This window comes from Dermacentor andersoni, chromosome 4 (genome assembly GCF_023375885.2).
Source record: "Dermacentor andersoni chromosome 4, qqDerAnde1_hic_scaffold, whole genome shotgun sequence".
Classification (NCBI taxonomy): Eukaryota; Metazoa; Arthropoda; class Arachnida; order Ixodida; family Ixodidae; genus Dermacentor; species Dermacentor andersoni.
The window spans coordinates 37,527,476-37,543,137 of NC_092817.1; the positions used below are offsets into that span (position 1 = coordinate 37,527,476).

A 15,662-nucleotide genomic window follows, 5' to 3' on the forward strand; every position below is an offset into this window, starting at 1 on the left:
CCAATGGGGCGTCCGTGCCCACTGCCTCGCCGCGCGGGCAGCCAGCGACGACGAAGCGTAAAACAAACTCGGCCGCACTTCGCAATGCCGGCGTGTCTAGGGGACCAACGCTTACCACACGCGCTAAGAGAGTAAAACATCTTTATTAATAATATTTGAATGGCGAGAGCAGTGTGGGAGGAACCCTCAGTCCAGGGTCCCTAAGATGATTCCAGCGATGTTTCGAGCCCGTTGTATCACAGCTCTGAGGACCTCGGGAGGTCCGTCGCGGAGGGCATCGTCCCACAGCTCTTTGTTGCGTAGGGGGTAAAGGAGAGTTGGCAAGGGAGGAAAGAGGTTTGCAGTGCACTCAATCGTGACGTGGAAGATTGTGGGCGAGCTGCCACAGCCAGGGCAACGATCTGCATAACAGTGTGGGCAGAATTTATTGAGAGAGACAAGATTTGGAAAAGTTGCGGTTTGTAACTGGCGTAATGCCACTGCTTCCTCCCGCGAGAAGGACGGCGGTGGTGCGGCATGGGTGCGACGAATGCATGTATAATGACGGAGTATGTCTGAAACCTCCTCTGTAGTGCCTAGGCAAAGTCGTATATTCAAGGAGCAAAAGCCCGTAGATTTTCTCTCTCACGCCTGCTCTTACTCGCGCCTGCGCACAAACGGCTGGCGATCCCTCAAATGAACGTCTCGTGAACGGCTCGTGAGTTGATTCCGCCAGTCAATCGCAGAAGCGACCATTTCAAAATGGCGTCGTAGTCGATACCTTCGGAGCGTCTGCTGTTCTTGAAGAGCCTTTTCATCGGCGGAATAAGCAATAAAGTGTGCAAGAGACATGGACAAATTGTATGGAGTCTGAGCATTTCACTCTTCAAAAGTCCGCGGTACAGTTCATTTCACTGTTGACCCCGTTTTACCCGTGAAACTTCTCTGCCAACTGAAGCGAAAGCGTTTTATGTCAGTTCAATAAAGACTTGGGCTTTCACCCCCCGTTCCACTATAAAAAAAAGGAATGAAAACGTACAAAATTACGCGCTTGTAATTTTATTTTTGTGGTTACCGCCTTATTTAGTTAACAGGGAAAGATTGAGATACGAACTATTTGCAGCCTCGCAGAGGAACAGTGGCTGGCGGCTATGAGGGCGTGGGCGGGACTTCACTGCAGACTTGAATTGTATCCGACTATAGCCAGTTCAGCGCCCCTGCGCCACGACATTTTATTATTATTATTATTATTATTGCTCTATCTATACACGTACTCGATTCTTGCCACACACAACATATACACCTCTTCGCATTGACACCGCCGATCGTCATATTCCGCCCCACCATCCCACTCCTGCTGAATACATACATGTGTAATGTATTCCCAGTATTTTAAAAGCGATGATCATCGGACGCGAATTGGAGCTGTAGCTGGATTAATATTAGATGGTAAAGAAGGTACACGAAACATGCAATGTTTAATTTAATTATGTAATTAACGTGTGTTTACTTTTTTTGTCTCGCGGAGCTTACAGTCATTTTTTTTTTTCTGTTTTCGAACAGGTGCCGCATTGCGCATAGAAACCTTGTAACGTTCCCCACTACGGGAAATATACTTTTGTTATGGTTACATCTGAAAGTCGTAGTCGTAAAAGCGTGCGACCGAACGAGCCACCCTATAGCTGAGTGCCTCACAAAATAGCGGGTGTATTCGACAACGCTATGGTTCGTCCGAAATTTAGTCAAGTGTAGACAATCGTGTACGGCGCAAAGCCGAACAATCCAGAACAAAAGAACCGTCACCTAGAGGAACCTTAAATATGTGTCGCCCCACTGCGTGCATATGAGTCCATGTATTGAGAGCCGGAAGAGGCCCACAATGCAGCCAGGGCACGACACTACTTGAGTATGCTGGAGTATTCAATACTTTATTCGCTGGAGTGCCCTAGCACTGCCACGGGTCACTGTACGTAGGGCGACTATCCAGTTGTAGCGCAGCGCGCAGTTATTAGCGCCAATGTAAATGTCCAGTAAGTTAATGCAACCCGAGTGCAACCTATAGTTGACTATTGAACGGAGTGGTTCATGTCTTTGAACTACAGCGCAAATGAAGGCAACATGCAGTCCATTGTACTCGTGGAGGAATGATGGCACTACACGTACTAAAAGCACACTATACTAGACCTAGCTCTTGTTGGCTGAGTTGCAAAGGGAAACAGCTAGTGCTCATTTCGTTCTTCGGTTCTGGTCATGTCCCACATGGATTGTAATAAGCTGTATGAGTCACCACGTTTTCTTTTTTTCTAAAGACTACACGCATTGAACGGGCTGGTGAAAAAAAGATGATATCGCAAGCTAATTGGTAGCAATAACGTACTTTGGTCATGAAAGTGCTGTACCGTGTAATTCTAGCTCATTTTACCAGTGTCTTGCCAAGGCGGCATTTCACGTTGTAACGTCGTTACGTAATTACAATATGCTGCTCTGACTGCCTTTTTGTTAATCTATTTATTTTTCTTCACGCAACAAATAAACTGTTCAGACCGATTCATAATTGCAACTTCAGGACCAACGATCACATTTGTATCCGTATAAATTTGACTTGGATAAGCTTTCGCAGGTCGTGCGTGATGTGTTGAGAGTAACGGCGACATGTATTTCTCTCCAGAGATTTCTAAAAGAGTGCGCGACATACGTACGCGTTCTGAGCAATCTCTAAAGGTTAATTCTCCCACGTATCGATCGCGGCATGTCCTATGCGCACCCCGTGTTTTAAATATTTACTTCCGGGACATTATAAAACACACAAACACATAAACAAACAAAGTTTCAAACACTGCAATGTCTAACAGAACACCAGCCTTTTTCAACGCGAAGCATTAGCTAGCATATCATCATACGTACAACTTCACATATGTGTTGTTCTCTGGCACGTCATGCGCACATGTTAGATGCTACCTAAGCTTCCACAAAAGATGTGAACTAATTCCTCGTACAATGATTTGTCTGCTGCATTTTGCGTGTTATCGTGTGTATACGTAATTACATGTAGATCTAAGTAGCTGAAAAAGTCGAGTTCTTAGAGTATTCACAGCTCTGTCTTTTCGAGCTTTTCGTATCAATGAGCGTTCGCAATCTTACATTTATCCCTGGAATAACGTGCTGTCGGATAGCAATGCGTTTACTAGTGGATGCGAAGCGCGGTGCGCATCAACGTGTGCATTGTGTGCACACGGCAACTGCAGTTTTCATGCACCATGCTGCGTCGCCGACGCGGCACACGTCCTAGATTTTAAAGGCGCGCTCGGTAAACACGCGTAATTATTGCGCCTGAGATCCATCGATACGTTGAGCATCAAACGAAGGCTATTTTCCTTCGTTTCTTTTGTAATTATTGCCTGTAATAAGGCACATTTGTTGGTTATTTTGTACAATCCAATGTGCGATGTAGGCTTAACCATGTGGGCATCGACAGAACGGGTCGGTGGAACCGAATGTTGTCAGAGGGCGCGGTCAACTTACGTTGGAGCTACAGAAACATGGCGGCAGGGGAGGTGCCTGTGCTGTCATTGGTTGTTTTTTGTTGAGCTCAGATACGAGTGTCTTGTTCACAAGAAGACGCAATCGCGTGGGCCTGTGAAAGAATCGTGAAGACATGTGGTATTTTGGTAAGAAACAAGCTTATGAAGCGCTTTGCCACCTGGTTTATGTATTTTGTAATCTGTAGCGAGCCAAATCGCGAAGACGCGCTGACGGAAAGTGTTTTGTGTCGTGTGAAACATTCGATGCCTGCCAGGTCCGTTGTACCATAACGAGACGTGCCCATGTCGACCAGGACAAGATGTGTGGCTTATGACGTAAGAGACATAGACATCGCGCGCCACGCGACTTTTGCTTTCTTTTTATAAGGACTATATATGCCATTTTAACGTCGGACAGAGATGAAATACGGTCGAGATATAGTCGGCTGTTGCGTAGGTTGGCGATATAGAGCAAGTCTCAGCTAGCTGGATGTGCATTGTTAAGCCTAATTACATATGTATCCACGTACATTGCAAGGCATTAATTGCACAAGGTTGACTTGTCTTCTGGCGATGTCTCGTTCGTTTAGGTCACACATGCGTTTTTCTTTCGCATGGGCGTGTGTGTGAGTGTGCACGCACCCGCATAATTTTGACCGCAGATGTCTACCTTCCAGAAGAGGACCTTCAATGGGCATGGTGCGTCCACAGTGTCCATGCGTTTCATATATCTTGAACGCGTATGCCTTAGAACTTGATCTCCAGGACACCCTAGCTTGCCATAGCTACCGAGTGCATCTGTATTGATACACGTGTGTTCGCGCACAACTATCGTGGTTGATGGCAAGGGATTTTAATAGTTTACCCCGACAGGCTGTGTCAATGTGGGACACAACGCCGCATGTAAGTTTCTGTGCACGGTTGATGAAGCGTCTGACGCAGCGTTCCGAGGATATATATATATATATATATATATATATATATATATATATATATATATATATATATATATATATATATACTCTCTTTCATGACCTAGCTCGTGCACGGCGAGTTAATTCGCGGCGGTGATTAAAGTCGTTAATCTATAAGAGCATATCTTGGCGAATGGTATCGTAATCTGTGAATTAACACACGCACACACACACTGGGTGGTCCTAGGTCTCAATAAGTTTGCCGTTACTTATGCAGCACGACAGCGTCGTATCAGACGCCACGCAACAATGTGGTTGCTGTAAATCTTTCTAACACTGTAGTAAGTCGTTGCGTTCTGCTACACCGTTTGAAGAACGGTGAGATCGAGGCACGTGTGCCGCGCGCTTTATGTGCCACCATGTGTGTGGTATCGGAGCCCATTTTGAACGTGCGTACACGGTTCATGTTTTTTTCGCTGATCAATGGGTTACAGTGAGCCACGGTCCCGCGATATAAAGACACCTTACTGAGTCGATGAGAGTAAATTTTATTGCTTTACAGTGTATGATATTCGCGGGTCGCGATGCGGCATGGTCGCTAATTTTATTTGTGTATGTAGCCGCAAGAGCATTTTTTTTTTTGGGTATCTACTGTGACCCATAACATAGCAAGTACACGTAGAACATACCCAATCATATTAGATATGGACTGCCAAATTGACCAGCAGCACGCAGTAGGAATTGAGAGCCACATGTGCGCAGCGCGCATTGCTATCTGCAGGTAGTTCTGCCGCCTTACTTGTTTCTGAGGTTGTCGGGATAATGCACTGGGCGATGCTAGGAACCTTCTGAATTCAGTGCGCCAGGGGCCTTCTAAAGAAATAAGCCAAAGGAAATGCATTCGTGCATTAAACACATTTGCTCAATTCTAACCACCAGGTCCGAAGAACGGGAGCACGCGCAACAGAGATTTAATCTTCAAAGAGAAATCGCCGAAAGAAAGAAAGAATAAAACCTTACAGGAACGAATTTATTTTAGCAACACACGAAATACAGGCTTTGGAGTTGTTCACGGGCTCACAAAGAGCTGGCGCGAACGCATAGACCTCCACAAGCCTGGCAAGCCATGCGCGGCTACCGGGGGGTGGGGGGTCGCCGATGCTCCAAGCGCGTGTGTGCTGTGCGCGAGCTGACACGCCGTGCACCACGAATCGTGGAGTGGTGTGCGGGCCTGTGAAATCGTGTGCGGACGACGTCTGTGCTTCCATCGCTACGTGGATGCGTTGTTAAAGTAACGAAATCGGTATCACGCCGAACATGATGCGGGAACGGGACCGGGTCGCGACAGGAGACGCCGCGGGAGCGGCCGGCCGCCGATCTCGCGCCTAGGCCTAATGAAGTGTCGCCGCCGTCGACTGTGTTGTGTTCGCGCGCGGCGCCTACTTTGGGAAGTCGCAGCTCACCGGACCGTTTGTACCGGTACGTGCAGTCCAAAGTTCGTATTTTTGTGAGCTGAGTAACTTGATTATATGCCCGTGTGTGATCGTAGCGGCAGCGTTTGGTTTTTTTAGCTCCGCTACTCGCTGAACACTATTGCGGTGCGGGCGATGATGTCCTTGCTGTTTGTCGAACACATCCTCACCTGCCGTCAACTTTTTCGCTGTGGCCCAGCGAGTGTTTCTATTGGTTATTGCAGAGAACTCTGAATGTTTGGTGGATCTTATGTTTCGCAGATGTTTCCACAAGGTACATGATCATTATTGAATGTTTTCCGATTGCAATTGCCGTTGCTGAAGTTACATTCGATACTTGACCAACCGGACGTGAACTGTTCTGTGGGCCAGAAGCACAAACTTTCTTGCACGCCATGTGTATAGACTTAGCTGGTGTGAGCCGCGACTTCAGTTCTGCGCACAAAGGATCACCTGATAAGATGCGTCATATGGCCGTGGACGCGTAGCGCACGCCACAGACCAGAGAAAAATGCCTCTCTCCCGAATTGTTTAGGACGTCTGGACATAGTATACCAACGACCGTCAAGAAACACTTTGCAGCATTTTGTGTTTCGAGGTGATTCCACACGACGCGAGAGCAGTTGCGGAGTGGATTGAGCGGTCAGGGTTAACAAGACATGGCGATGACTGCACGTGGCAATGGTAAGGTTAATGTTTTACTAATCGCGTTAGGCGACGTACGTGACGATAGTACACAAGCGGATTAATCATTAAGTGCACGTTAAGTACCATTTTGGGCATATAAGCTCAGCGACGTCGCCGAATACACGCAGCGTGCGCTGCGACCTCCATCCAGGACGTGCGTCGCGCGTGCCTGCGAAGTGCGCGGCACCGTTTGTAGCCGCGCTCCGTGGAAGATATGTTTAAAAGGCATTGCCATTCCTAAGTTCTTGTTGCTGCGCATTAGCTTCTTCATTATTGCGATGTCATGTTGCAGTCGCGATGACTGCGCGCGTGCGCCCGTTGTGGCGCACGTCTTGGGCCCCGGTCAACGCACGTCTTCTTTGAAGATGGCGGATTTTACCAAAGTGTCGTACCACCAACTGCGTGACGCTGAGTATATATAAATGCATAAATTATCGTAGGCACGGTTTGTTGCCATCAATGTTTTGATGCTGTGTTTTTAACGTAACATGCAAATTCAAATGTAGTTGTCGTACCTCCTACTGCGTGACGCTGGGTGTAAATGCGTATGGGAGGCATAGTTTGTTGCCATCTACTTTTTGATGCCAACCATCAGTGTTTTGTAACAAGCTGATGTGCTTTGTGGCAGGTTGTCTATTTTGGTGTTATTGTTGCACTCCATTGAATGTGTTGTGCAACTTGTGAAAAGTTCATGTATGTGAAATTGTTATCACATATTTTTTTTTTGTTCTGGAGTGTGCGTGCAAGCAGATGTAAGATATTGTGAGTGGTGTAGGACATGGAACATGATGCATTCACGAAGTACTGACACTGTAAAATTTGTTCCACAATTCTTCGCTTTCTACAAAACTACTGCAAGTATTGTTTATTTGAAAGCTTAATATTTATGTTCGTGTTTGAAATTGTGTACATTGATGACTGGAGCTTTGTGGAAAGCGAATTATTACTATTTGATCATCAAAGGTCTGATGCTGATGGGTCTAATATAAATTATGACCATCTTGGGGCTTTGAGCCTGACTTTAACATGCCAAAATTGGCTGCCATTAGAGTCTTACGTTGTGTTTTGCTTTCCTTTAATGTTGGGTGTACTCTCACTTGCATATAATTCAGCTATGTCATTCTGTAATTTAAGCTGGTGTATTTAATGTGTCGTAACTTGATGTGTTAGTGTTTTACTACAGGAGTAGGGGAATACATGTATCCTTTGTCAGAATGTTTATTGCTAATTGTCCATTGTATTCATATCCTGTTTTAATAACATTGTGGCAAAATGAGCATAACAAGGTCCCAAGTGTTAATTACACTAGGCATAACTGTAGTGATTGCGCATATAGTTTGCACTTTCTCAGAAGCCTTTGTTTAGTGTGCTCTGAGTGCATGCTAAAGAACACCAGGTGGTCACATTAATCTGAAGCCCTCCACCCTGGCACCATCTAACAATTCCTGCCTTGCTTTGAGGCATTAAACACCGTGAACCAATAAATGTTGTTCAACGAGTCCCTCCATGCTTGAAGCCCTGTAAGAGCGACTGCAGTTGCATTTCAGTAGCAACAACAGTTTTAATTAATCAAGAATTATCCTAACGAATGCATTAAATGATGTAATTTGTGTCGCTATATTCTGTCAATATTGTTTAAAGATAATTTGTGTAGCTTACCTAGTTGCTGTAATCATGTAAGTGGGAAGAACACTTCTTGAGGCAGTTTTGTGAAGCAGCACAATTAGTTGAAGCTTGTTTTCGTTCATAGTACCACCTGTTGGAGCTTGAAGTGGCATGAAATGTGGTTGTCTTTTTCAAGACAAGTCCACTTGTCGAAACGTTTGCTCCTGCTTTTACCTTGTACTCGTTTTGCTCATTGTGCAGATAACAGTGAAACATGACTGATCTTTTAGACATCACAAGTCACCCAGTATTTTTGCTAAGTATTCAGCTTTTTGCCAGGTTACTAATTGCTCTGTCGTTGCTGTAGGAGCATAATATTTATTTCAGTGGTTTCAGTCATATAGAAATGATTGGTTGCTGAATACCTTGCTACAACATATTTTTGTATGCTCTGACATTCTGAAAGATCTGAAAGAAATCTTTCTGATTACCTCCATTAGTCACATTATGGTAGCAGCAACAGCCACAGCACAGAGCAATAATATAGCTGCATTGTAAAGCAGAATAGTAAAACTTTAACACTCACTTTTTACATGTATGGTAGTAATGTTGGCAGTGCTCATTCCACGTCAACGTTTTGTAAGTTTCATATGCATCATACACTAGTTTTTACACTGTTTACCAAAGGGTGATAAATGGATGTGGTTTCTTTCTTTTTTTAGTAATGAGGTTTTCTCTGTCCATTGTGACAGTTTGTGGTGGCCTCCAAGGCTTATCACCTACTGTGAGGGAAAAAAAATCACTCTTCTTTCGAGTTGAAAATAGTTGTGAAGGTACCATAACCACATGCAAAGCATGCTGTTTTATATATACATGTGTGTGTGTGTGTGTGTGTGTGTGTGTGTGTGTGTGTGTGCGTGTGCTTGTGCGTGTGCGTGTATGCCAAGAACCAGTTTTATAGAAGTAGTAGTAAATCGTGTCACAGAAGACAGTTTTGAAAAGTCCCATTGGGGATATGACATTTTGATGTGCTGGTGCAGAAAAATTCTACATGTTTGTGACTCATACTACATAAATAGAATATATGTATTCATTGTACAGGACTAATTAAATAACCAAAGCAACTGTAAAGGACAACTATTCAATCTAGGTCCCAGTGAAAATAAACTTTTTGCATTTTCAAGGAATGGTTATTGCATTTGATTTGACTTAAGCTAATTTAACAGCATTAACCTGAAGGATAGGTAAGAAACAATAAGTTAAGTAACGATAAGCTTTTTTTTTTTGACAACTTACTTATGTCTCATTTTGCAGAGTAGTACCCCACTTGGTTAAGCTGCAAGCCGTAAGGCAGGAAAAATTTATGATGCTTTAAATTGTTTCACTCTTTTAAAAAAAACTTGTCATCGATCTCCTTATCATTTTTGGATAAATTCCTAAAGCTGAATGCATGAGCAAAGAAATGCTGTGGAATTATGAAATTTATATTTCCCTTGTTCCCACTAAAATGCTGGGGCAGCGTGAATGTTTGCGACCTCAGTGTGATGTACGAATTTTAAATTAAATGATAGGCGTGCTTGTCTGCACACCTGTCAAAGTGCCAAAACCGCATATAAACACTGCTACGCCTCATGCCATTTCACCCCTGAAGGAGCTGGTCTGGCTCTGAAATGTCGGATTTTAAAATAACTTTTGGTTGGAGTTTTCTTTCTCTTTAATTCAGTTATTTCCAACCAGGCAGATATCTGCCAAATGTTTACCTGTGATTTTTTACCATGTTTTTATTTGCCTGAGAAATGCATGGCATATGGACAGTTGTAGGCATCAAGGTATGGTAGTTATGGCATTGAGTGAGGTTATGGCGAGTCGCAAGATAACTTCTAAGGCTGTGTCTGGTTCCATGCCATTTTTCGTGTGTCAGTGACAACATTCCATTGTGTCGTTTGTGCAGCTGCAGTAAGATTGCAGTGTTCTACTTGTATTGGTACCTTCATAGACTTTGAAAACACAAATGTATATTAGCAACTTTGACAGTGTGGCCCAATCAGTGAGGAGTGGCTAAGGATACGATCTGGTACCAGTTGTTAAAATTGCATGCATTTAGTTTTTGCATTGTCACTTCATTTGCAAGGAGCCGTGGCAGATTACCAGTTAGGCTCATAAAACAAAGATAATTAGTGAAAGAGCCAAGCTGTATGTTAACGGCTTCTACGTTGTATCTAAAGGAACATTTTCTGGACACAAGTTCTCCGTAAGGCATGAAAACTGGTTAGTGCTCAAATCAGGTAGTGAACATTCTTTTTTTACTCACAAGCTCAGTATTTTGCCAAAATGAAGTTTTAGAATAATTGATTGGCATGAAATTTTACATGCAAAATGTGTACCAGGTCAAATATGCATTGTGGCTCAAGTGCATGGGACCAATTGTTCATGAACTGCACTGGATTTGCAAAAACCGTAGGCCAGATTCCCATGAAAGTTCAGTGCTTTACAGCATATAGTAGGCTCCACTCTTTGTTGCGAAAATTTGTCTGAAGTAGCATCTTGAGTGTTGTGCCCATGTTATCTGTTTCTTCTGCTTCAGCACAGATAAAGGTTGGCAAAAAATTTTCTGAGCAAATGCCTTGCTGCATCTTTAGTGCTTGTATTTCTTCCTTCTTCCTTTAGGCCATCTCTGTTTCCATCCCCTCCTTCCAGTAGAGCGCACAAGTGCTGTGCTCCTTCTGATGGCAGTTGCCAGCTTGCTACTTTTCTTCCCTTCTCTATTTGTATATACATTTTCAAACTGAATGGTAGTAATAAAAATTACGGCAGAACTCGTCTCATAATGACTGTCGACGATAAGGCGAATAGCAATTGAGCAATGTAGTGACAGATCATATTCCTGAAGTACTGTTTATTTAACACATTCTGAGACTTGTTGATTCGGCTGTATGCCTCATACTCCGATATCATCCCACTTTGCTATGGCACTCGCTTGCCAAGGTCAGCCATGAGCATGGAGGCATGGCGACATCTGTATGATGCTGATGCAGTGACGATGGAATGAGGGAGGAGCAATGATATTGATGAAACAACAAAGGTGGGTAATGACGAAAGCATAACAACAATGTCATGATGATTCTTAAATTATGACTACGGAATAATGACGACATGACGACGATGGTGTGGTGATAAATAAATGAAGAAGCAAAAATGATGCCGATCGCACAACCATGATGGCATGAAGACGACAGTATGGCAATGAATGCATGATAGCGTGTGTGTGACGATGATACAAAGATGACGATGGCATGATGACAGCCTTATCACGATTTAATGACGACAGCATGATTACAGTAGAATGATGAACAAGAAATGACGATGGTGTGACGATGACAGCACGATGACAATGGGATGACTATACTGACGAATGCATCATGACGACAATGGGATGACGAGTGTATGATGATGATAATTGCGTGACGACGACGGCGTGATGTTACTCAAGTGATGACAATGGTAAAGTGACAGCGTGATGACAAGCGTCGGATGACAAAGCTGTAATGACAACAATTCAGTGACCACGATAGCATCACGACCTCAACTACCAAGCTGGAATGACGATTATTGAACGACCACGATGGCTTAACGACGCCACAATGAGTGTCGGATGACGAAGCTAGAATGATGATGATGCCAAAAGCCCATACCTACTGGCCTGAGCTATTAGACAACTTGGACGACTGGGTTGGGGTAGATAATGTGACGACGACGGCGGCGGCATGACGAGAGTAAAATCATGAGGCTAGAAGGATGACATTGGAATGACCACGACAGCATCTCGACCAGGATGCTGTCGTGGTCGAGAACGCAACCTCTGGAGCGGCCCAAACAGGTAGACAACTTGGGGCACTGGGATGGCATAGGAAGCCAGATAGATAGATAAATAGACAGGCTCAATATGGCTGAAGTAGGCAAGGAATCCTATTCACATTAACAATAAATTAATCGAAGCCACCTGTCGCGATGGCTGAGTGGCTATGGCATTGTGCAGCTGAGCCCTGAATTCATATAATTGTATTGAACTTACTTTTAATAAAATTACCTAATGGACACGATGCAGTAGCCTTCAGATTAATATTAGTAAAAGCAAAGCAGCAGTATTTCGATCCAAAATGAAGGGTATATCCACTAATAAATCTATTTTATTAAGATCAATGTATGTTGAAATTGTGCCCTACTTTAATATGGTTAGGTGTTGCACTTCAAGAATACATGTCGTGGGATGTCCATGTCGATCTAATGCTGACCAGGTTGGCACAAATTCTTGGTTTTATTTACTGTAATCTCCACATACTACCATCTAACGTTATGATACTAATCTACAACACCTTGTTTTATTCTAGCGTTAGCAATCACGGCGCATGAAAATTTCCACAAAAGTCATAAATTAGAAAAAAAGATTTCTTAGGTCTGTTGAAAATGTGTCTGTGTATTATCATACCGACAGCCTATTAATCAAATATAATGTATTTGTGACACATTTGTTTGACTATATTGTTTGTAAAACATTTAAAACGGAAACTACGAACGTGCAAACAGTCTCTATCTACGAAGAAATGTTACAAGTTATCAGACATGTAGCAAACAATCATGGAAAGTAAAAACACTGCAGAATAGACTACCTAGACTATTAAATAGTTTAAATGATAAAAATATATAAATAGAAAACATGGCATACACGAAACGTCATACTTGTTTCGCAATGTAATATAATTGTTCCTAATGTTTTCCCCCATTATCGTAATATTATTCCCAGTTACAGTATGGTTTTGTAACTTTCTTGTTCAAATTTCGTTTAGTTTCTTTGATTGTATAATGAACTGATGCAGCACACATTGATGTACTTTGTGTGTCATAAGAAGAAAGTGCTCACTGTTCTTTGTTACATGTTGCTTTGTGTTGCAAGCTGCAGCGCTTTTTAGTCTTTCTAACTTTCTTTTTTCCCTCATTGTACCTTTCCCTTTTTATAATACAAAGAGACCCGCTGCGGTGGCTAAACACCTATGGCGTTGTGCTGCGTAGCACAAGATCATGGGATCGAATCCTGGTAGTGGTGGCTGCATTTCGAAGGGGGCAAAATGCAAAAGTGCCTGTGTGCTGTGCACTGGGTGCAGGTTGAAGAACCCCAGGTGGTTTAAATAAATCCGCAGTTCCTCGCTACACCGTGCCTCATAATCAAATTGTGATTTTGGCACGTAAAACCCCAGAATTTAATTTTTAATAATACAAATACATTGTTCTGTACCTGGTGCACAGCTGTCAATGTATGGGGGATTGTGTCCCTGTCAAGCTGTCATTTCTGACCACTTTTACTGCTTGTCCCCTGTGCCATTTAACCAGTATGTCATGCAATAAGCATTATTATTATTATTATTATTATTATTATTATTATTATTATTATTAACCTGAGGCCATGTGTTTGGTTCATGACTGTGGCAGCCACATTTTGATGATGGCAGAACGCTGAAGCACTCATATACTTAAATTTAAGGACATGTTAAAGAATACCAGGTAATCAAAATATAATCCAGAGCCCTCTACTATGGCATTTCTTGTACCTCGTGAGTTGCTTTGGGACACTAAACCCCATAATTTTTTTTTTCCTTTCTGCAGTGTATGTGTGAACAGTGAGTGCAGAAAAGGGAGGCAGAGCCCAGGTTGGGCTGGGCGATGTGGTCAGCACTGGTGTGCTCCCCCCTTGATGGCCGTTTCTTCTCATGCCCCCCAAGCCAGCTGCAGCACAAACGCATAGCGGCCAGCCCCCTGGCCCCACTTGGGGTCGCATGTACCTCGGTGGCCGTCTCACCGCACCAGAGTCTCAGGTGAGCCGGCAGTATAACCTTTGAAGCATTGATGGCAAAGCAACTCACCTAGTTGTGTTGTATGAACTGATTCACGAGAACAGATTTTCGTGGCCTGTCTCGTGAAGGCGTTTCAACCTAAAGCATGTCTTCTGCCGATTGAGAGGGACTATTGCCCGCCAAATTTAGTAATCACTTTGATAAAGGGGCCCCTCATGAGGTCTGCAAGTTGCAAACGGACTACAGTGGTGCATACATCACGCGCTAATAATTATTTCGTTTATGTATCAAGGCACTGCACGGTGCGAGGACAGCTGATATTTCAAATGCAAGTCCGCATGCCCTTCCTCTCTCGAGAGTCCTGCTTCCTGTGGGAGAAACAAGGCCACTTAGATATATGCCTCTACGTAAAACGCTCTGTCTGTAACGTCCCCAATTGTGGCATATGACTTCGGTAAATGATCGAATGCGGAACTATGGCCTGGCTAGAGGAGGAATACCCAGCAGTGCACATCTCCTCTTCTAGTCTGACTATTGGAGTCTGCCAAAACCATCACTAGAAGTGTGCTGCACAGTAAGGAAGGAAGAAAATAATAAACAAGAAGGTGGCGGGTCTGGGGAAATAAGTGTACTGCAGTTGCCTGGATTCAGTATGGGAGAAGGCAGAAGAGAAATGTTGCCTGTGGATGCTGGTCGAGGCAAAGGAAGAGTGCCTCTGTTGGCAGTGAAACTTACCTCCTGGCAGTATGGCATTCCCCCATTTCAATTTTTTCCCTCTCCTCTAATAACGAACTAATTGAAAAAATTATGGTGGTAAAATGCTGCTCGGATGACACTTTGCAACTTCCTGTCTATAATGTTTGTGTGGGACATAGTGAGGGGCTTTTTAAGTAATGCTTCTCTCAGTGATATCTGCAGTAAGGAGTCGGTAGCTCTGGGGGATCTAGGCAGCAGCTGAACACATGAATCCAAAAATGGGCGTTACGCGTGAAGAATGAACAACTGAATGCTTATAACTGGGGAATAGAAGCACTGGGATGATGAAACGCAAGGCATTAATATTAATTCGGGGAAACCTATGAACACTGCACAATAGAGGAAAAAGCAGGTTAGGAATTTGCAAGGAGATAGACATAATTAAGTGCTCACGTACAATGTTTTTATTCATTTTTCTTGAAGTTGTCATCGTCCCAGTGCTGTATTTCCTGGTAATGAACAATGCAAACTAGTTTAATTATTCTTCCTACCGGTATGCTTTTTGCTTGAGATCAAGACAATAAACAGGCGAAGCATGCTGGAGCATAAAGCACAATTAGCGCTTCATGTCTACTTTTTTGTCCTTCAGTCCTTGTGTAAATTTATGCGCTAGCTAGCTCTAATAGCTCATCAGCTCACACTGAGTTTGTGGAGGAATTATCATCCAATTCAGTGACTTTTAGTAGCTGCTGGAAACACCTGGTTATGAAACAGTAGCTTAGGAATTGCTGGGGTGCGTTATTGAAGCCCAATGGCCACTTCAGTCAACGAATGTTGCTGTTCGCTCGTCGGTGGAGTTAGGGAGGATCTTCAAGTCGAGGCACGTTTGTGAATATGACCATAACATGCTGCTCTTGGGCATCATGCACAGCCCATGGGGCC

The 15,662-nt window shown here is 43.6% G+C and overlaps 1 protein-coding gene across 6 annotated transcripts in view; it reads left to right on the top strand.

Moving 5' to 3' along the window:
* The first annotated feature begins 3,567 nt into the window (after window positions 1-3,567).
* Window positions 3,568-15,662, top strand: part of LOC126536643 (uncharacterized) — a 64,867-nt gene continuing 52,772 nt past the window's right edge. For 2 of the 6 annotated variants that reach the window (XM_055073619.2, XM_055073622.2), the window contains exons 1-2: window positions 5,568-5,893; window positions 13,837-14,045. In XM_055073619.2, the coding sequence (XP_054929594.1) occupies window positions 13,894-14,045 (152 nt within the window). In that variant the 5' untranslated portion in view covers window positions 5,568-5,893; window positions 13,837-13,893. Of the gene's footprint in view, window positions 3,648-5,567; window positions 5,894-6,550; window positions 6,571-13,836; window positions 14,046-15,662 lie in introns of those variants that run through there. The other 4 variants (XM_055073624.2, XM_055073623.2, XM_055073620.1 and 1 more) reach the window with 3 other exon arrangements.